Source organism: Diceros bicornis, chromosome 5, assembly GCF_020826845.1.
Source record: "Diceros bicornis minor isolate mBicDic1 chromosome 5, mDicBic1.mat.cur, whole genome shotgun sequence".
Taxonomy (NCBI): Eukaryota; Metazoa; Chordata; class Mammalia; order Perissodactyla; family Rhinocerotidae; genus Diceros; species Diceros bicornis.
Genome location: NC_080744.1, coordinates 52,552,728 through 52,574,004, shown reverse-complemented (window position 1 = coordinate 52,574,004; position 21,277 = coordinate 52,552,728). Strand labels below are relative to the sequence as shown.

General features: G+C 35.3%; 1 protein-coding gene across 19 annotated transcripts in view; it reads right to left on the bottom strand.

The window, feature by feature from the left end:
- TCF12 (transcription factor 12) overlaps nucleotides 1-21,277 on the bottom strand; it is a 362,989-nt gene that overhangs the window by 26,598 nt on the left and 315,114 nt on the right. For all 19 annotated transcript variants that reach the window (XM_058541659.1, XM_058541657.1, XM_058541661.1 and 16 more), the window contains 6 exons: nucleotides 18,154-18,259; nucleotides 16,952-17,091; nucleotides 16,520-16,664; nucleotides 16,131-16,195; nucleotides 7,888-7,966; nucleotides 254-327 (listed from right to left, as the gene is read on the bottom strand). In XM_058541659.1, coding sequence (XP_058397642.1) covers nucleotides 254-327; nucleotides 7,888-7,966; nucleotides 16,131-16,195; nucleotides 16,520-16,664; nucleotides 16,952-17,091; nucleotides 18,154-18,259 — 609 coding nt within the window. The remainder of the gene's footprint in view (nucleotides 1-253; nucleotides 328-7,887; nucleotides 7,967-16,130; nucleotides 16,196-16,519; nucleotides 16,665-16,951; nucleotides 17,092-18,153; nucleotides 18,260-21,277) is intronic.

The window sequence follows — 21,277 nt, the reverse complement described above, 5'->3', positions numbered from 1 at the left end:
AGAAACAAAAACCCCATAACACTATTTTAACACCAGCTGTCCTGAGACCAGAAGCCTGATGTCCCCAAGAACAGATGGCAAAAGGCACACCCAATGTGTCTTATATTGTTCAACTAAATCAGGCCATTTGTTAGCAAAGAATTCGTGTGTAATGCTATCCTACTGTTTTTTTATGTTACTCAAGACTTAACTGAAAAAACAAACTCCATACTATCAGATAAAAGCGACCTCTATGTTTCTAAGAGGCTCTTACCAGGGAGTGAAGTGAGTTCTCATAGCTTGGGGATGAAGGAGCTTGCCCTCCAGGTCTGGGCCATTGACTGGTACCTGTTAAAATAAAACCCAAAAGCACTCACACACCTTGGTTAACTCGATGATCTTGATAATGTTCTGATGGAAAGGGTAGAGATATTCAATAACTGTACAGTCACGTGCCACATAACGACCTTTCAGTCAACAATAGACTGCATATACGACAGCGGTCCCATAAAATTAGTACCATAAAGCCTAGGTGTGTAGTAGGCTATACTATCTAAGGTTTGTGTAAGTATACTCTGCGATGTTCACACAATGACAAAATTACCTAACGACACATTTCTCAGAACATATCCCTGTGAAGTGACACATGACTATACATAAATTTATGTGAAAATTTTTGTTTAGCCTTCAGCATAGTATTGGTTACTTATGAGCCGAACACATTAAAAAAAAAAATCTTTTTCATTATTAACACAACAGTGCAGGGAGTTGAGAAAACAAAGAGAAAAAAAACTATACTTTAAAACGATATAACTACTTTTATGTTTGCATATTCTTCAGACTTTGTCCATATACACACATATCTTGAGAAAATGTACTTAAAATAAACATAATTTAAAATTCTGTCCCTCCTCCATGGTTTTACATAATCTTTATGATAATGCTATTAATGACTACATACCTGATTCTCTACATCATAATTTGCTTAACCACCATTACCTTGCTGCTGTACATTCTGGTTGCTTTCAATTGGCTATTATCAATAGTAACTGAATATTACTATAGTATGAATGGTAAATATTGTTTTTTTGGGGAGCAGAGAACATGTCTTCAGGATAAGGAGCATTTCTGAATTAAAAGGTACGAACATATTTATGACCCTTAATTCATAAGGCCAAAGTGCTTTCTAAAGGGTCATTAACTTGAGCCTTTAGTAATGCACAAATGCACCAATTTCAAATGACTGCAAATGTATTTAGGATTATCTGTTAAAAATTTTCCCAACATAATTTACACCAAAACACATTCTTTATTTTGGAAAATATAAAAATTTTGTTAAATGTTTATTCCTCAACTTTAGAAAATTAGCAACATAGTGAAAAACAAACAGAAAAAGAAAGGATACAAGTTCAGAGTAGAAAGAAGGAAAAGGAAAAAATAATAAGAAAAAATAAAAGAATAATTTATCCATGTGTTGGGGAGAATGCAGTGTTTTAATGTTCTTGCCAAAATAGATTTAAAAGCAAAAAGACAAAATAATTGATCCAAACCTTTACTATTTCATGATTGTGCACTTGAAAATAAGTTATTTACAGAAAATAATAAAGACCCTTCAATTAAATATATATTGCTGTTCTTAATAAAGTTTAAGTGACAATCTGAATTATACCAGAAATCTGAAGCTGGAGGAGTTGAAGGTTTACTTAATTTGTCTCATTTATTGCTAAATAAAGTTTTAAATCATGTTCCACTAGGGCCTGTTGTTGCAGGTTAATTTGCCACACTTAGGTAACTAAAAACTTATGGTAAATTGGAACTATTATAGTTTACTTTAGCTGAATAACCTAGTAATTGTATTTTTATTAATCATATACATTTCATAAGTTGAAAAGTTGGATACAGATTCTTAATAATTTACCTGATTATATTTTACAATTAATTATATGCATACTGTTGTGATTATGCAGAAAAATTTTAAATACTAAAATTGTAAGAAAAAGTATGTGTTTCATCAGCTAATGATTTTTTTTACTTGTAAACAAATTACAAACATTATTTTGAGGACCATTAAAGGCTTCCTGCTAGACATACAAATGTAATCATAATTCAGCTACACGAGTTACGGACAATCTAAAATTGCTCACTGAAACAAAGCATGTGGGCTAATTTTATAATTAACAAGTAGAATTTAGCAACCTGAAAATCCCAGTAACTGACTATATGAAGAATTCATATAAAAACAACCAGCCAATACTTTACCACTGATTTCAGTACATTAGTGCTTTCCAAGCACTGATGCAGAATTATGAATTTTTATGTGAATAAGAGGTTAATCATAATCTATTTTGAAAAAGACCTTAAGTTATTTTTAAAATAGTTTCCTTTAATGTTTACAATATTTTATTTTCAATCATTTTGCTCTGTCTTTCCCAAAGCCCTCACGTGACAGCCTGTGATAGCAGCCTGATCATCAAATTATTTAATTTGTGTGGGATATTAACAGAAGTTTCATGTATAAGCACCTCACAATTATTAGCATGCATCTACTTTACAAAACAAGCAATTTTTGTGGTTCTTCACTAGCTTAGTGTTGAGGAATGAGATGTGTGCACTGAGTTACTAAGGTAAAAAATCACCTACATTCATTATTTTTTGATAGTGATATGAAGAAACTACGCTAAGGTCTATCTCAAAAGTGTAATTGATTAAACTAGAAAAATACACATATACTCAAACCTATTTTGTTTTTCTTATAGATTGGGCTGTCCCACTGTGACATATTTGGTTAAAATAGAATACTAACATGATTAAATCACTGATATCTGTTTGAACTTCATATAAATGACAAGTTATATTTCATGGACAGAGCTCCTTGTACTCCACTTAGTCATTTCAAAACTTCATGCTATTGATCACAAAGGGGATGGCTAGATAGTTAGACAGACAGGGTTAGTTCGGGAGAAGGCAAGCCTATGATTGGTAAAACTCAAAGGGAGACACGGAAGTTTAGTGAATACTAGGAATTAGTGGACCTGCATTCTGGTTGATCTGTATTGCCAATTTATTCTGTGAGCCCTGACTATAACATAGGCACACCCAGTTTTTATTTTTGTTTCAATCTGCCTTACAAGGCCAATCAATGAGGTAAAAGATATGAAAGCACTCACTTCATAAGCCTTATTATTATCTCTTCCTAATGGTAGATCTATCGTGTAATCAATAAAGAAATAACGTACGTAGATTTTTGCAATTTTGGCCCACAGATGGCTTATTAGCTATCGGTGAGACCTTTGGGGTTGTAAATAGAATTTGAATTTTGGACACAGACCATAATGCTAGCATAACTCTGAGAGTAGACAGACATGCATCTTCATCTTTTTGTAAAACTAGTGCATGAATAAAATATGTAGATTAAATTTAGAATCATATTGGCATTTCTATCTCTAGCTTGTAGTCATCAGCTATAGCACTATTACACAAATATGGAAAAACAAAAGTGCAAAGGCTGGAAACTTCAGAGGTTTCCTAGAGAATACAAATATCTCTCCCTTTCTCTCCCTGTCATCTGATACCTGATGTAGGCATATATAGAGGTTTTGGGCTTATATTTCTATTAGATAAGCATAAGCTTTCAACTATTTATGTAGGTAACAATTTCTGTAATTGCCCTGAGCTTTTTTTTTTCCTTTTGTGAGGAAGATCAGCTCTGTGCTAACATCTGCCAATCCTCCTCTTTTCGCTGAGGAAGACTGGCCCTGGGCTAACACCCATGCCCATCTTCCTCCACTTTATATGGGACGCTGCCACAGCATGGCTTGCCAAGCGGTGCGTGGGTACGCGCGCACTTAACCACTTGCGCCACCGGGCGGGCCCCTACCCTGAGCTTTTTAGTGACCACCCCAAAAAGCTAGCTCTTATTCAAGAAGGATTATAATAAACATACTTGATAATAAAATGGTCAATAAGACCATTTCCAGAAAACAAGCTAACTGGGTGATTAGGATAAGAGAATCGAATTATTTGGCTAGAAAATCCAGAAAGGCTTTTTTTTGATCACTAAATCTAAAATTCATCCAGTGTTTCTGATCTGCTCTCACTCTGAGTGGGACTTCGTAAGTCCTTCACCTAATAAAACTGGTTAGTAAATTTAGGGAATAGATAACAACATTTTATGTGGCTGAGAGAAATTCTTGTTTTGTTAGTTGTCTCCTTTGTAATCTCAAACTTTCATGAGATCCCCCATGCACGGCAAAGTTTGGATACTCCTTAATGTAGCACTGAGTGCTTTGCTTTCCACAGTCTGGCCCCAGCCAACTTCTCCATCTCAGTGCTTCACACTTCCATATGTGAAGAGTTCATAATTAGTCATCTCAATGCCTCTGGATGAACAGGTCACACACTTTCTTACACCTGGATCTGTTATACCCAGAAAGCTCTCTCTCCTCTTAAAATCCTACTCTCTTCATAAAGTCTATCCAGAGTACTCTAGTTTAGAGTGAAAATTTTTTTTTCTTGTGAGGAAGATCGGCCCTGAACTAATATCTCCCAATCCTCCTTTCTTTGCTGAGGAAGACTGGCCCTGGGCTAACATCCATGCCCATCTTCCTCCACTTTATATGGGACGCACGACAGCACGGCTTGACAAGCAGTGCGTCGGTGCGCACCCGGGATCTGACCCTGCGAACCCCAGCCGCCGCAGCGGAGCACGTTCACTTAACCGCTTGCGCCACCGGGCCGGCCCTAGAGTGAGTTTTAATGGTTCCATTTTCATGTATTTATCTCTTAGTTTTTCAACTAAACTGAAAACTTGCTGAAGTCAGGTAACTGCTTTAACACCAGGCACAGTGACAGATGATAAAAACAAATATTTCATTGATTAGCCAAAACTGAAGACTCCTCTCTTTCCTCTCTTCCTCCCTATTTTTATTGTGGATGTTCTGAAGATTGTCACTGAGTACTGCAATTATTAAACTTTTATTCATTTATATTTCAGAAGGAGGTAAAGAAAGGCAAAACATGGTTTTACTTGTCTGCTTTCCAAGTTCCCTTAGTAAACACATTCTCTTAATTCAAATACTTGTATCTTTTCGCAAATGACAACTCTAATAGACACAGCCATTCTTCTCTTTTACCTTTATACCGGAGCCCTGATTTTGTTGTTGTTGGGGGCAGGGGGCTGTCTGTCCTCTCCTAGTGTGAACCAGGAAACAGTAATTCTATTCTTAGCTCTTGGGCTAAATCCTAATGTCTAAGATAAACACGGTGGTCCCATTTCTGTTCTGAGCAACTGTGTTAGGCCCAGTGCTGGCTGATGAGTCACGAGAGGAAATTTGTTGAAGAAGCTTCTGGCTTGTAATCCCCTTTTGGGATTGTCCTTTTTCTTCATCTTTGAGGAAAGATGGGAAAGACCCCCCAAAGAAGGTCTTTGGGAAAGACCATCCCATCTTTGGGATGGTCCTTTTTCTTCTATTAGACATTGTTATGTCCACATGTGGTACCTCGAACTACGGTCTTGCCAAGAGCCTGAGGAAGAATTGCAAAGATGCAGAGCAAGAGCCCTGACATATGATCCAGGAACTTGCCCTGCCATGGGCTTTTTGTCATACAAGGTAACCAATCCCCTTATTATTTAAGCCAGTCAAGACAAAAGTCTCTCTTCCTTTCAGCCTAAAGCATCCTAACTGATACAATATCATCATCTCAGAAGCTTCCTCCTAAGCATTCTCTAGGTAGAAATGTATGTGCTTGGCATGAAAAGTTTCCAAGGAAAATAAGTGGGATTTAAATAGGAATGATGATTGCCTTAGAAGCTCCCTATGTGACTCTGTACCTGTGTATCTATCCTCACAAGGTCTGTGCCCAGTCTGACTGACTCTCAGGCATAAAGAATGGGGTAAGTGTAGAGAGTACACAGTGGGTAGGATTTTTTACTCTAGATATATAGGCCACTGCCAAACAAGGTACAAAATAATTTCCACATACTATATAGGAGCTCTGGTTTGCTATTTTTCCTTCAGCTGTGAATACTTTATCACATAGTGCTTTCTTTTTTTCCTCCTCCCTTTCCATCTCTGCTCTGCCAATTTGGGGTGCGTGTGTATGTGACGATAAGAAGAAAACTCTAGGTACAGGAGACGGGAGAGAGATGCACCTGTGTAAAATCAGTCTTTGATTTGCCATTTCAGTGGGAGTATATGAAAGTATTTTTCTTTGATTATGACTGTGGAATTGAAAAAGAAGTCTATTAACACCTTCATTACACAATTCAACAGGCCACAGGTTTTCATTAATCAGCTGAGTTAAAGGGGAAAAGAGGATATCACCCATTAAACACCAAATAAAGATGGAGGAGGAAATTTGAGATTTTACTTTGGACCATTATTTTTTGAAAAATGTCTAAGTCTCTGATTCTCTACTTTACTGATGTCCCTTCATAGATGCTGAGCTCCTCTGCTGTCTGCCTTCTCACCCAGTGTTAATGAAAACCAGAGAACACTTTTATAGCTATCTTACTGGGCAGAGGAGGAGAGGCAGTGGGAACACATAGCAAAGGCTGATAGAGATACCACAGATGAGAAACTGAAGTAAGTTGTGGCAAAATGACACTGATAATTTCAGTAAAACTGTGCCAAGAGGGTGCGTAGGGTTAAAGTTACATCATTCTTCCTGTAATTTCAGCTCTCTGTTAAACAACAACTTTAAGTCAATGGGTCTTTCATAGTCCTGTCTATGTGGGGAACAGCTGCTCAACTTTTACTAGACAGCTGAAGCCACAGTGTCTGAGAAAGTGGCAGAACCCACTAATAGCTGAAAGCAGCTGCCAGCAGTTCATCATCTCCACACTGGAATGCTTCTTAGCAGAGTCACAAGGCTAAGACACAAAGCACAGGTGACGGCCAGAGCCCTGATATACTAGAGCCCTTATTTTCAGCAACCTTGAACAATGCAAAAAGGCTTAACAACAACAACAAAGCCACATGGACTTAACTAATGGCTTGATCAGGAAAAGAGAATCATTTCTGAGGTCAACTGTTGGAAGAATATGGCAATTTTTACTCAGCTGCCTAATGTCTTTTCCTCAGAACTACTATTTCTTAGTCAGCATGGTTCTTCTCCAAACACTGCTCAGAAAAACATAGTTCAAGTTTTAAAACAATAGCCTACAGACACTAAGCATTTTCCTGTAATTTTATTTATCCCTAATAAATATAAAAAATTCCTATTTACAATAATAACAATTGTATCTCAACAAATTTGTACTGTAGGATAGTATCTGGAACTTGTTAAAGCTAACGTGAAAAAACAGGAAAAAGTAAAGCAATCTGAATCACTTATTTAACTCCACTAACAATATTCATCCACATTCATAGCAAGTTCTCTTCCTTAGCAAAAAAACTACATTATCCCCAAGAATTTATATATATATGAAATAATAACTTAGTGGACCTAAAAATAAAGACAAACTATCTAGCAGAAACAGTTATTCACCTTTGAGTCTTACACTGGTACATGGAAAATGCAGAGAATAAAAAAGAAGTTATATGTACTTCTAAATAGGTTTTATTTTCTATGCTATCTTATCAAAAATTTTGATTCATCTCCTTCTCTATATTTTACCTTTATCCTAACTGCTCAGCCTTACCTTTTTCCTGTTATAACAATTATTCTTATAAATTATCACAAATTATTTTAAGAATCAGAGAAGATATGAACAAATAATTAAAAACTAGCAAATATTTCAATAATCAACAAAATGAACTCAAGAGGAAGGCTCTGTTTACATGCTTTCTCAAAATCTAAATGATTTTTATCATGAATTTTTACTGGATTTTATTGAAAAACAAACTTCAAATATTTCCAAGTAGCCACAAACATGTTATTAAATAGTTAGATAAAACAAAAGCCTACCTGTGAGAGGTGAGGGTGATCCAACTGGTGTTGATGGATTTGATGGAAAACTACTGCTGGTATGGTCAGGAGAATAAATCTAACCAGAAAACAAAAGGTGTACATATATAAATATGTGACAACAGCAAAAATATAAATCCATTCGCATGGAGATATTTTTATAATCCAAGTTGCCACCCCTAAGACTCAGAGTGAAAAACTATTTCATCAATTTTAGGACTATTCCATTACATAGAGGCTATAATATTATGTAATATTCCATTACATAAAGGGGTGTGTGTGTGTGTGTGTGTGTGTGTGTATACACACAGAAGACTCAGTTTTATTTTTTTTTAATTTTATTTATTTATTTTCCCCCCAAAGCCCCAGTAAATAGTTGTACGTCATAGCTGCACATCCTTCTAGTTGCTGTATGTGGGACGCGGCCTCAGCATGGCCGGAGAAGCGGTGCGCCGGTGTGCGCCCGGGATCCAACCCCGGGCCGCCATTAGCGGAGCGCGCGCACTTAACCGCCAAGCCACCGGCCGGCCCAGAAGACTCAGTTTTAAAACTAGGATTAAACGTTATTATATATATTCTAATATGAAAAGAATAAAATAGATCATATCTATTTCTTTATTATCCTAGATGAAAATAATTTAAGTTTCTAACTGTTACAACAAAAAACAGAAGTGACTATAAAGTTAACAAATCTGATGAGCAATCTTTCTAGAACATACCATCTAAAAAAAGTGATATCCATTAAAAATAATTATCTCAGGAAACTATTAACTTATTTTTTGAAGAGAGCAGTCCTTAAAAAGTTTTAAAAGCCAGACACAGAAAATAATTTTTTTAAATAGTTACCCCTTATTTCTCATTTAAAAAGTTCTCTGTTTGATCAACTACATTTTTGCCAAATTTAGCTCCAAATGATGTGTGAGTGTTGTCAAACTTGCTCTCAAAGGATATTTTGCCACCCTTGAGGAAAGTAAAAAACAAACAAGCAAACCCTGAGTCCTTCAAAAAATGTTCCCAAAATGACTTGTGGACTTGATCTTCCCTAAGGGGTCTACGTTAAAGAGAATAACATACATAAATTTTGGTATTTTGGCTAAAAGTTTTGTTGCAATACTTTATTACATATTGCTAAAAAAAAAATAGTGACAGAGATTCATTCCTGTTTACCTATTTAACTACTAAATATTTTAAAAAGTCTCCTTAATAGGACTTCTCTAGGAAAATCCTATTCCTATAATGGGCATAATAAATCATCTTCACATCTCAGCACTTAACTTAGAGCAGACAAATGAACTTATGTGCATGAATTGTGGTCAAATATTTTAAAAAGGAAAACTACTTTTGGATGCAAAGAGTCATCCAATAGAAATAATCTTGCTCTGGGTAAGCTTAGAGCTCTAACGAATTTAAAGAGTCCCAAATTATGGCATATAAGGGGTCTCAGCATTGGTTTTAAAGACAGCATAATATGCCAAAAAGCCAGACACTGGGACAAACTCATGTAAAACAAAATTTCACAAGTCATAATCATCAAACGTTAACAGCTTTCATTTTTTAAAAAGAAGATAGCACTAATTCAACTGCAAGCAGCCAGAAAGTCTATTCCCCTTTGACTACAAATGGCTATATCTACCTCAAATAAAATACACCAATTTGTATGATGTTACTAAATTGTAATTGTAAATGCCTTTAAACATGAACTGCCTCCAAATAGCCCGATCTAGAAATTGTACATTCAAGTCAGAAAGCCATTTTGGAAAAGCAAAGCTAACAAGAAGACTTCAAAAGACTTTATGGGAGGACTTAGTAATAGGGAGGTAGTATGTTACAAGATCAATATTGTTGGTCTTAAAGTTGTTAACCATTTAAAAAATTCAGGGACAAGTGAAAATTAGCTAAAGGTCACATTTTGGTTCCTAGTGGTCTGTATACATATAGTGATTTATTTCAATCATATAAGTAAATTAAGTAACGTCACCAAACTTCAGCAAAAACATATCTCAACATATCCCTTTACTCTTGTAAATCACTATTTCTCATGTTTAAGATTCAAATAATTAAACCTTTTATGAACTGATGCTAACTTTTATGAAATATGTCTTGACTACAATAAGTGGTGAGGGAAGTGTTGATAACATTGATGGTGGGTGGATGAGGAATGAACAAAGTTTCAGTTCTATGCAAAACTCTGATTATCATAAACTAGACCAACTCGCTGATTTTTGATTTTCTTGTAAGGATTAACAGCATGAAAGCATTGGAGAAATAGCATTCCCTCTCTGTCACACCCTCCAGCCTTTGTTTTCTTCATACTGCTTACATTAATCCCTAATTGTCTAAATTTGTTTACTTGTTTATTATCTGTCTCTTACCCTTTCCCCTAGTAAAATGTATGTTCCAGAAGAGCAAGAACTTTGTCTTATTCAGACAAAAATCTGAATTACACAGAATCTGCAGTAGCTTCAGATTCTACAGCAGTGCTAGTAAACATATACTTGTTGAAAGAATGAATGAATATCATCTTTGTGAGAAGTTACCATTTGAGTATTTCTTTTAAATCCCTGGATGTATTTACCTAGGCTCCATCTCTGTTTTACTCTTAGTTCCCTTAATGTAGGTTTCCCTAGAGCTCTAGTCTCAGTTTTCTCTTTATCTGTGTTTTATCTCTTGGTAATACCATACTTCATAAAGGATCAACTATGACATCCTGTGAATGCCTCCTAAGTTGACATCTCTATCCTCATACTGGTTGCTGGACTTCTCCATCTGGGCATACTCTTCTTTCGTCTCAAGCTCAGTATGTCCAAACCCAAACTTTACATCACTGGCCCAAGCTTCCTACTCTTCCCATCTCTACTCTTCTATTTCCTCTATCTCAGCACCACCATTCTCATGGTCACCAAAACCACTCTCTCTCCCCTCTCCTTTCCTCTGTCCCTCACCCTTCCCACCAAAGACACAACACCCACAATTCTCTATTATGTTTCTGTGATAGGCACACATCATTCTCACTGCCAAGACAAGACTTTAAACCTTTACTAAAACTTTGGCTCAACTATTTAAGTCTTTACATTTCTAGTTACTCCCTGCTCCTTTCATCCCACACATAATTGCCTGAGCTATTGTCCTCAACCAGTTTGAGCAGTCAAATCCCATCAGTGCTTCCTGTTGCCTACTAAATAAAACAGAATGACATGTGACGTCTTTTATGATCTGATCACAATAGTATCTTTCTACCTTATAACCTACTTATAACATTATGTACCCTATTATCCAAAATGTTCTTTTCATTTTCTGAACATAGCTTGTCCTTTCAAAATGCCTGTATCTTAACTTCTCCCTGACAGAATTCTACACCACATCAAAGTTCAGCTCAAACGTCACCTCCCCATTTACACTCATTTCCACCTCCCTTATACTCTTAGAATAATCTGTACTTCTCTTTGGTCTTTTACTTCACACTATGCTCTACATTATCATTTTTTGTATTACCGTCTTATCTTCTCTCCTTGACTGGAAGATCTCTGAAGGCAGGGACTTACATCATTTAACACTGAATCCATCATTGTCTGTCACTGTCTTGTACGAGTAGGTGCTCAATATTTTAAAATGTGAGCAATTAAATTGCACTTGAAATTTGCTACAATACTTTTTCATAAAAAGCAGAATGCAGTAAATGGCAGTACTTATCTTAGTATTTATGTTATGGGGTTCAGTAACAGAAATACCAAAGTGGGGAAAAAGATTTTATTATAAAGATGAATTCATTTACACATCAGTTTTATAGTATAAGCTTGAAGAACAACAATATGGTTCGGTTCCACTATTTCTGAGAATAGTGTTGCTGCCCATATCATGTTGTTAGGGAGGTATGGGCTTTTGAGGGTCTAAGTAGACTATCAACCCTTATTTTTTCTGATAACTCTGTCATTACAGTTAAACAACCCCTAAGCATGTCAAGAACTGGTGAGAACTTCTTTAATCTCAAAGAAGGGAGAGGTTATACTTTCCAGTTATCTATCACTACACCTTGCTATGACTTAGCAAAATGCTCTGATGCTATATATAAAATAGGTGTGAGCTTTTAAAAATCACTTTGAAAACAGGAGAAGCAGTACCAAAAATGTATGAAGTATAAAAACATATAATTTCTGGTGTTTTTTCAAAAGCAGCTTCTCCACTTGCTGCTCCATAATGAAAGCCATTTTCTCCATGCATCCATCACATTCCCTGGTTCTACTTTGCCCTTAATTAAAGTGATGACAGACAGAATTGTTATTAATACGTTTCCTCAACTGACATATAGCCTGGCAAATTACAGGATATTTTTCTTGTTCCTTTTACTTTCATAAAAAGAATGTGTATGTGGGGAGAGGAGGAGCAAGACAACATTAAAAAAACAGAATACAGCTTTTTAGATCACAGATCATTTCATTAAATTTCACCTCATGTTTATTCTATTACTAAATCACATGCAAATTATACGTATTCTACAGAAATTGTTGTGCTACTTTAAGAAATTCTAAACATAAGGCTTATTTGACAAAGAGCATTCTAAATCAGGAATACATTACTTTTTGTACTTTCTGACCTTAAAGCACTCCTACGTTGATGTTTGAAAGAAAATAAAAAGTTAGTCACTTAAAAAATGGGGATAGGAATGATTTAGAATCTAGAGCATAAACACAAAGTAAGAACTCATTCTGCATGCAGGCCATGGTCCTCGTACTGTTAAATGACCAATGATGAATAACTCCCAACACCTTCTGCCAGGCTTAAACGGTAATATGCCTCATTTTACTGCAACAAATGAGGCTCCTCCTCCTATCAGTCATGGTCCATTCCAATCAGCAGGGTGCCAATAAGCCAGAGGCTAATGAAAAGAGCCTCAGACAAAAAAGAAACAATGGAGAGCTCCCAACCCCAACACTGGAACTGTGAGCCCAATTTTTTAAACACTACAGTGCACATTTCAGTTAATCTTTATTATGCTAATGTTATTGAGTCTAAGGAACAAAGAAACTTATTTCATGAATTACTTTTAAACGTCAACTTCCCTGAATTTTCTTTGCTTTTGTTAGAGACTACTGACCCTTTAACTATCCAGATTAAAACACACACCCACCCCTACACACACACTCTCTCTCTTTCCTTTGCTCTGAGGTAGAAACCAAAACATAAATTATCACAAAGAAGTCTGATATAATCAACAAAGTTAAACAGTCCTCTTGTTTGATCTCCTCTAAATTAAAGACCAAGTGTTTTGATATGGTATTAGGCACTGAAATAAACCAGATGTTTCTTCCTCTACATAACTCTCCATGGGCACAATCTTAAAGGGTTATTGTCTGGCAAATGTTCAGTGAAACACATTAGAAATGGCACGAATACCCAGATTTTCCCTTCCTTCTATCTTACCCTAGTTTATTATCTAAACTAATGCATAATCCATAGGGCTTTGGGAACTTTGTGTAAATACTTTCATGTACAATTCTCTTTCTGGCTATCCTGAGATTAAGACCACAATTATCCAGGCTTAAATCTAAAATAAAGGAACCTTTGCAAATGTATTATCTAGCCTTACATGTTTAATCACACAGTATTCTGTGTGCTCTTTAATACCTAAACTGAAGAACAAAGGTTGTACCCTCTGATGTTTCACACATGAAAGACCTTCTAAGACATGTATCAGACATTAGAGGAGCTACAAATAACTCGGACAACAGCATGGTGGTGTTTCTCCATCTAAAAGTAGATGCTAGATTAAAAATGTCACACATTCTAAAGAACTTAAATTTTCAAAATATTCATGGTCACCATTTCCAAAGATCTGTAGTACCTAACATAAAAATTCTGATATGCATGTCAGACTCTCAAATGTAATCCTCGTAACATTCCTTCTCCTCATTTCTTCTAATCCTTCCTATCCCCAATGTAATGTTTTTGTTTTTCAGACATTCTGAGAGCGCTAAAGTGAATGTGAGTCTGTAATGGGAGTCAGAGAAAGAATGTATTTGCAGAAGGTGTCCAGTGGGGAGGGGAGCAGCAGATGGATTGAAGAAAGGGATTTGAAGTGTGCAGACTATGGCATGCAGTGATGGAGCAGATGGAATGCATCACCGTCAGCTATGACAGAAATGATTTATGAAATGACCTGGCTGCTCCTGCCTAGTAACAACATAGGATGTCAGTTTCCATGACAACCAAAGCCCACCCACTAACTACATTAAACATTCTTCCCTGGCTTGCACTCACAGTGAATTCGGATTTTCTTTTCCAAATGTCAACTGGTTTGGCTAGTATGCTGGTCATAATATGGGAAAATAATCACGGACTTGAAGGGTAACTGAAAAAGAGCTTGAAGGACCACTGAGAACATCACAAATTCTTGCCTGCCTATCTTCCAAGGTTCCCTTATAGAAATTTTCCTTAAATACAATAAACAAAAAACTTTTGAGAAAAAAGCCCCTGAAAACGCAGGTTATATTTTTAAAAGCTGCCTAGTATCGAAAGCTCAAATGTTATTTGTCTTCCTCCACGTGAAATATCTGCTACTGGATTCTTTCAGAATCAGCAGAAGAAATATGGCAAGCCAATCAAATACCTAGGAGGCACTCAGATTTAATATTATAGAATAATTCTCTTCTGAAGTAGGTAGTTTTCATCAGATAGGAATGAGTCCAGAAGAGTGGGACAACTCCCTTTAATCCTCATCAACACCCTATAAAACAACAGTCACTGCAGCATTGTTCTTTCTGGAAGTACAGAGTAGTGAAGCTTGTCAGATCAGAGTTCTCATCTAATATATACGAGCTTTACCCTTCCTAGCTTGGTGATCCCTAGGGCATGCGACTTAATCTTTCTGAGCTGAAGTTACTTAACCTTTTAAACCTAAGTTCCTCATCTGTAATGTAGGGATAATAATGCCAACCTCAAAGGGTTTTCTTGAGGATTAAATGAAACAAAGCATGTAAATGCTTAGTATAGTGCCTAGCACCCAGGAAACATTCAAATTATAGCTGATATTTTTGTGGGTTTTTTTATTATCATCATTATTTTTGTCAGATGTTGCAAGACTGAATTCCACATTTACTGAGCTCTATTTTGTGTGGGGCTCTACTCTGTGGTAGATGAATTTGACTTGGCTTATTTCTTAAGAAACTTGTAGTTGGCTGCAGAGAAAGGTTTATTCACAGAAACCATATACAAAGAGGTTTATCTCCCTAAATATTCAACAGTTGCTTCCTACTACTCACACATTAAGTGGTCTGCCTCCCTCATGAACAGCAGCAAATGTGTTTGACAGAGTTAACTTCACTTTATAGAAAATGTAAGACAACTCGGTGGGAATTCTGAGAGGCATAACACTCAGCAGGAAAAAAGAAAGAAAGAAAAAGCCTAAGGAGAAACTTCAGAATGTACAAAGCAGAAGTGCCTCTTTTAAATAATTAGATTTAGAATCTTTGTGGATTACTGGTAAATGCTCTCCCAAAAAAACTCAAAAAGAAGGGATTTTAGTTTAACATTTTAAGGATCAGATATTAAAATACGATCACTGCTTTTACCAAAGCAAATCACTGCTTTGTCATTAATGTTCTGATGTGATGTAAACTAGCTACTCAAGAAAATACTATGGGATTCCTTCAAATCAGTTTTACTCATCTTAGCATGAGGTCTTCAATCAACCTGGCTTTTTTGGAGGAAGGCTCTCATTTCCTTCTCCTTGACTGAATCAGTTGGCAGCTGATTATTTTTTCCTTTTAAAAAAATATGTAAAATACTTTCCGTCTTGGAAAAATTCCTTATAAAGGCACTTCCTTCTCTGGATCAGAATAACTGAGTTGCCTTTCTTGGTTCCACTTGACTTATTTTAATGGGCAACTCATTAAGTATGTATTTAAAACTAACAGGTTTAACTAGTAATCTCAGTAATTTGTGCTTTAGATTTAAAAATGCCCAAATTTCTCTTCCTTCTACCCACATCTGTTCTGTTAAGACAAAGACAGATATTTAAATTGAAGTCAGAAGGATAGCTCTTGTGGGAATGGGGTGGGAAGGTGTTCTCATGAGCTATTTTAAGGGCAGCACGAATCAATACAAACCAAGAATAGCCCCAAATGAGTAATGAAGTTGATTCTATTATAACTACACCCTTTAACTACGATACTATTGCCCACAAAATCTAATCACTGCATTCAGCAGTGTGAAATTCATTCAGCAAAATATGTAAAATCAATACTTACAGATGCCAAAGCCTTTCCAAGTGCATCACCTGTCTGTGAGCTTCCAGCAGCATTCCCTCTGGTTCCTGAATATTTCAAGTAGGAAAACAAATCAAGAATTTTAGCAGGCAGGCATGCTTTTTTAGCACTCTGCCATTATTTCAAGAATGTTCTCTATTGTTATCTCACATGTCACAAGAAACCAGCAAATATTCTACATGTGTTGTACTTAATAAGCTAAGGTAAAGCTGGGTTCCTTACCAGTTTCTACATTAATGAAAATCAAAAAGTCTCTTTTCTTCCTTTCTTTCACTTTTAAACTCAATACTAAAAATACATTGAAAGATATGGGGTTCACTGAAAATTCTCAAATTAGGTTTTAGAGAGTTTTGCCAACCTAAAAAGCTCACCTAGAATGCTATCTGATCCATTGATGGGAGGAGTGTGTGAGGCAGCAACATAAGGCGAACTGCTGGTACTGCCGCGATGGAAGCTGGACATTGGTGGAAGACTTGTGTTTATGTCTGTTGGTGAAACTGAGTGTGGAGGATAACTCTGGAGAAAGTAGGAAAGAGAGATGATCTATTAAATATGTTTTCTGAATAATATGCACATATAACTGGACAACTGTTGTAACAGACCAAAAAGAACACCACTAATTAGCAGCTGAAGAGTGCTACTATTATCATTTACTTTGTAAAAAGGCATGCTAAATGCAGTAAGCCCAGAAATATTTCAAACTTCAGAAGTTTTGGCAGAATCAAATCTTAAACTTGTAATCCAAAAAGTAACACAAGTGAGGACAAAGTGTTGCTGCACCCTAGTCATGTGTTACAGCCTACCAAGCGGTCATGTGAATGAAGGCTGCCATAACTACTGGATTGAGACATGTGAGAAGTGGAGGTCCCCAGAATTCCACCAAAACCAGGCTGGCTCATCCCATTTGATGAACTCCAAAGGTCAGAAGAATTGTGGGTCCCATCTAAGACAAAAAGAGAAATACAAAATTTTCCTTAGCTAGTATTTTTTCTTTTATTTTGATGATGCTTTTCAAAGGGTACCCTCCAGATATTTTTTCCCTCCCTTTCTAACTTAGTCTTCTATCTGGTTTTCTTCCTTCCAAACTGTAAAATTACTATTTTAAAAGAAGGAATAAAGCTTTACAGTCAGACAGAAAAAAAGTAATCCAAACTGTAGCAGATAGGTCATTATAAAAATCCTCAGATGATCTAAATTCATATCAAGGAAGATAATAAAATTCCAAATCTGGGGATAGGTTGGGTTTAATTTTTAGTTAAGTGGTATACCCATAAATATACCAAAAAAGTTCTTAATCTATAATAAGCAATGTACATTATACCAAACATTCTGAAACTGTGGACTAAAGAAGTTTCTCTAATAGTAAATCTTAGTAATTGATAATGACTATATTACAGTTGGCCTTCAAATGAAATGTTAGCAATGACTTCACACACCAATGTAAAGTCAAGGTACCATTTATGTTAAATATAAATTACATTAAATATAATTTATTGCTCCCATAGTATATCCTTCCTATAGTTCAAAACCACAGGAGACCAAATAAAAATGATTTGCTAGACATGAATTAAAGAAAATGCAACCCTTTTTCTCTGTTAACAAGTCTTATTCTGCTCTATGATATTCACTTTATTTACATTGGTAATTCTAGAGATGATATGAATCTGTAATTTAAACAAGAAACCAGTGTTAATGGCTTTCATACATTTAAATTCTAAAACGAGAAAGAGCAGCTCCACTCATTTTTCTCAATTGAAGTTCTTTATAAATTCAATCAATTCTAGATGGGCACTCCAATGGTTTGCTGGATAATCCAACTACGTTGCAGTCAGCAATAAATAGCACCAGAAAACTTTAAAACTAAATTTTAATTTACCTCAGCCAAAAATACATAAATAATGTCTGAATTCCTATATAAGTATTCTTTTTCTCACAACTTTAAAACATTAGCTAATATACAATAGATAACTGCTATAGTATTTGACAACTATTTGGCAGTACTTACCTTGCATAAAGAAAGTGCTAGCAAACATACTGGTTGGTGGCTTGGGAGATGGATAACTAGGAGATTCACGGTTGAAATCATCTGAATTTGGGGATGGTGCATATACCTTAAAATTAAACAGGAAATTTAATTAAAATGTAAATGACTATTATATCACTTATGTAAAACGAGTTCCACATTTCATAAAGAGTCTAAAAACATCTATCTAATATCTATAAAGACCTACCACAAATCCAAAGAAACTGCCTAAATCCACATAAATAATGTCTAACTTGGTTACTATCTAGATGTTTGTTTTTAGCTGATTACTAGAGAAAAATACTACTCTAAATATCCCTAAAATGCATCTTTGTGTGATAATTACACCAGCTGGTTGAGGAAAGTCATAAATGTTGACTGTGCTTACAAAACACAAATCCATGTAGGCTCATGATTCAAAATGTAATGGTGGAAACAAATGTCTTTTGAATGTAGCATAAAATAAAATTTGGGTCCCTAAAATTTATTCTTTTCACTGTTACAAGATTTATCAAGATCAAAATAAGTTAGATTAAATGTTACTATCTTTTACTATTAAAAGATAACCATGAAAGTCACAACACAGTTGTTCAGAAACTTCCTTAGCAAAATTAAAACCAAATTCTGGCAAGGGGTTTTAATTCTGTAATTTTAAGTAAACTTTGAAGTCTGGCACAGCTTTAAGAAAAATCTCATTTAATTTGTTGGAGCAATATTAATTTCCTTTGGTAAACTTGTGCTTCAGATAAGCAAAGTATGAACATTTTGAATCGGCAAATGGTCAACAATGTCATTTCTCTGGAAAACTAAATCAAAACATGATCAATCTATTCTCATGATGACTACTGAAACCAAGAAGGAAACCAAAGAAATAATATTTAAGGTGATGCATGGTCTGTAAATGTAAAAGCAAACCAGGAATCAGGAAGAATGAAAAGGCATCCTATTATGAGCAGTGTATGAAACATTTCTTTTATGTAGTTTGATAAGGGTACATCCATTAAATTTCACTCCAAAATAAAAAGTCTAAGTGTTCACTTAAGTGGAAGAGAGTAACTACTCTTATTAAAATTATGGGAACGTGTAAAAAATCATACACATATTTTTTGTATAAGCAAAAAGAAATTTCTGGAATTACACACCAGTAACTTAATGGTTATACCTCTGGACTTAGAATCGGGAAGGAGGATGTTTACTACTTTATGACCCTCCACAGAGTTTGATATTTTTACCCTGAACATATAGTTTTATGCACCAACAAAAAAGTTGAAGAAGCACATACCAAGATTAAAATAAGAGCCAAATTTTTTATTTACATATTCTATCATTTATATTCTTTTATTCTTTCTCTGAGGCATTAACTAACTGTAAAGACTTCTGACAAATTATCTAACGTTCTGAGACACAATTTCGTCATTTTGTAAGATGGTGCTAACAATACTTGCATCAGGGGGTTAATACAAAGAGGAGATGAGATATTACATATAAAACGTTGAGCACAATCAGCACTCAGTAAGTATTGGCTAATAGTATTATCTTTCTATCATTCTTATAGAAGCAGTTATACTGCTATATACTGCCCCCATTCAGTCCTCAACTGCTGTTTCTTACAGCTTTTGTCTGATGTGATCCTACTTACATATACAATTCATCCTAAATAAAAGGTTAAAAAGTCCATTTTTACTCTTGCTAGTCATGCTAATACTAGCACAGGTGTGTCTTTTTAATGGACTGGCATTCAGGTTAGTTTCCTACCTTTCACATCCCAGAGGTAAAAACACACACCTGTGATACTTAAGAAGTCTGGACAAGATACATTCCTAACAATGATCCAGAAGGATACTAGATAGGGAAATATGGCAGATGTTTTTTTCATTATACATATTAAACATATTTTTCTAGTTTAGAGCTATTACATAAAGATAGTGTTAGAATGAAATAATTCAGCATATACAAATATGTTTGGAATGTATTATATAGGTTGCTAGGCAGGAAAAAGTTTTCAGAAAAGGAATTTTGCACTTTTTTCTTTTAATCAAGTTTCAGTGTCTAAATTTAGCCACAGCTAGATGTCCTCTGTCCCCTTTATATGTAGATTTTCCCAAACTAGGCTGAAATCACAAACAATGAAAAATCGAGTAAATCCACACACATAGCAAGAAAATACAAATGAGGTCTGGCCTCGTGGCCTAGTGGTTAACTTTGGCACACTCCACTTCAGTGGGGTTGGTTCCCCGGGTGCGGACCTACACCACTTGTAAGGCCCACGCTGTGGTGGTGACCCACATACAAAATAGAGGAAGATTGGCACAGATGTTAGCTCAGGGCAAATCTTCCCTGGCCAAAAAGAAAAATACAAATGAGAATAAAATTTAGAAAATAAAATTTAGAAGCATTAGAACACATACTTTTTGTCACAAATACTTATTTACTATATACACTATCGCTGGTCTGAAAGTATGTAATATAAAATTCTCTAAATCTATCCAGGTTATAGATTGAAACAGTATGTAAACCTCTCACTGATAATTATGAAAACTTGTTTTGATGTCATTTCACACAAAAAAAATCTACCTAATTTGTCAGTTTAAATTTATACATAATTTGTCAATTTATATTTCTTTACCCTTATTCTCATTCAATTCACTATATTCCATACATGATATAATTTAAAAAATTTTTAAATGTTTGCAATTACAAAAGCAAATAAAGGGATAAACCTGACTTTACTGATTTACAAACTGCTGTCAAATAAAGAATATGTTGATCAGATAATGGTGAATCAATGGACAGAAAGCAAGAAGACCAAGATAAACCACACAAAGCAGAAGAGACTTGCCTACTCTTATGTAAAAATTTTGAAGCTGTATGGAGAAAATGGTGCTCATTTTGGAGGAAAGGTGTTGTTCATGTTAGTCTTTATAAACAGACTGTGAAAAAAATGGACTTTTAAAAGATAGATCTTATAAATGAAAATGGTAAAAACTCAAAACTACTGTAAGTTTATTGTTTATTTAGTAACAAGTTCATAGTTTTTATCATAATAAAAAAATTTTGAAAAACATGGTTCTCGAAGAGGCCCATCTAACAGCATTTCTAACCCAGG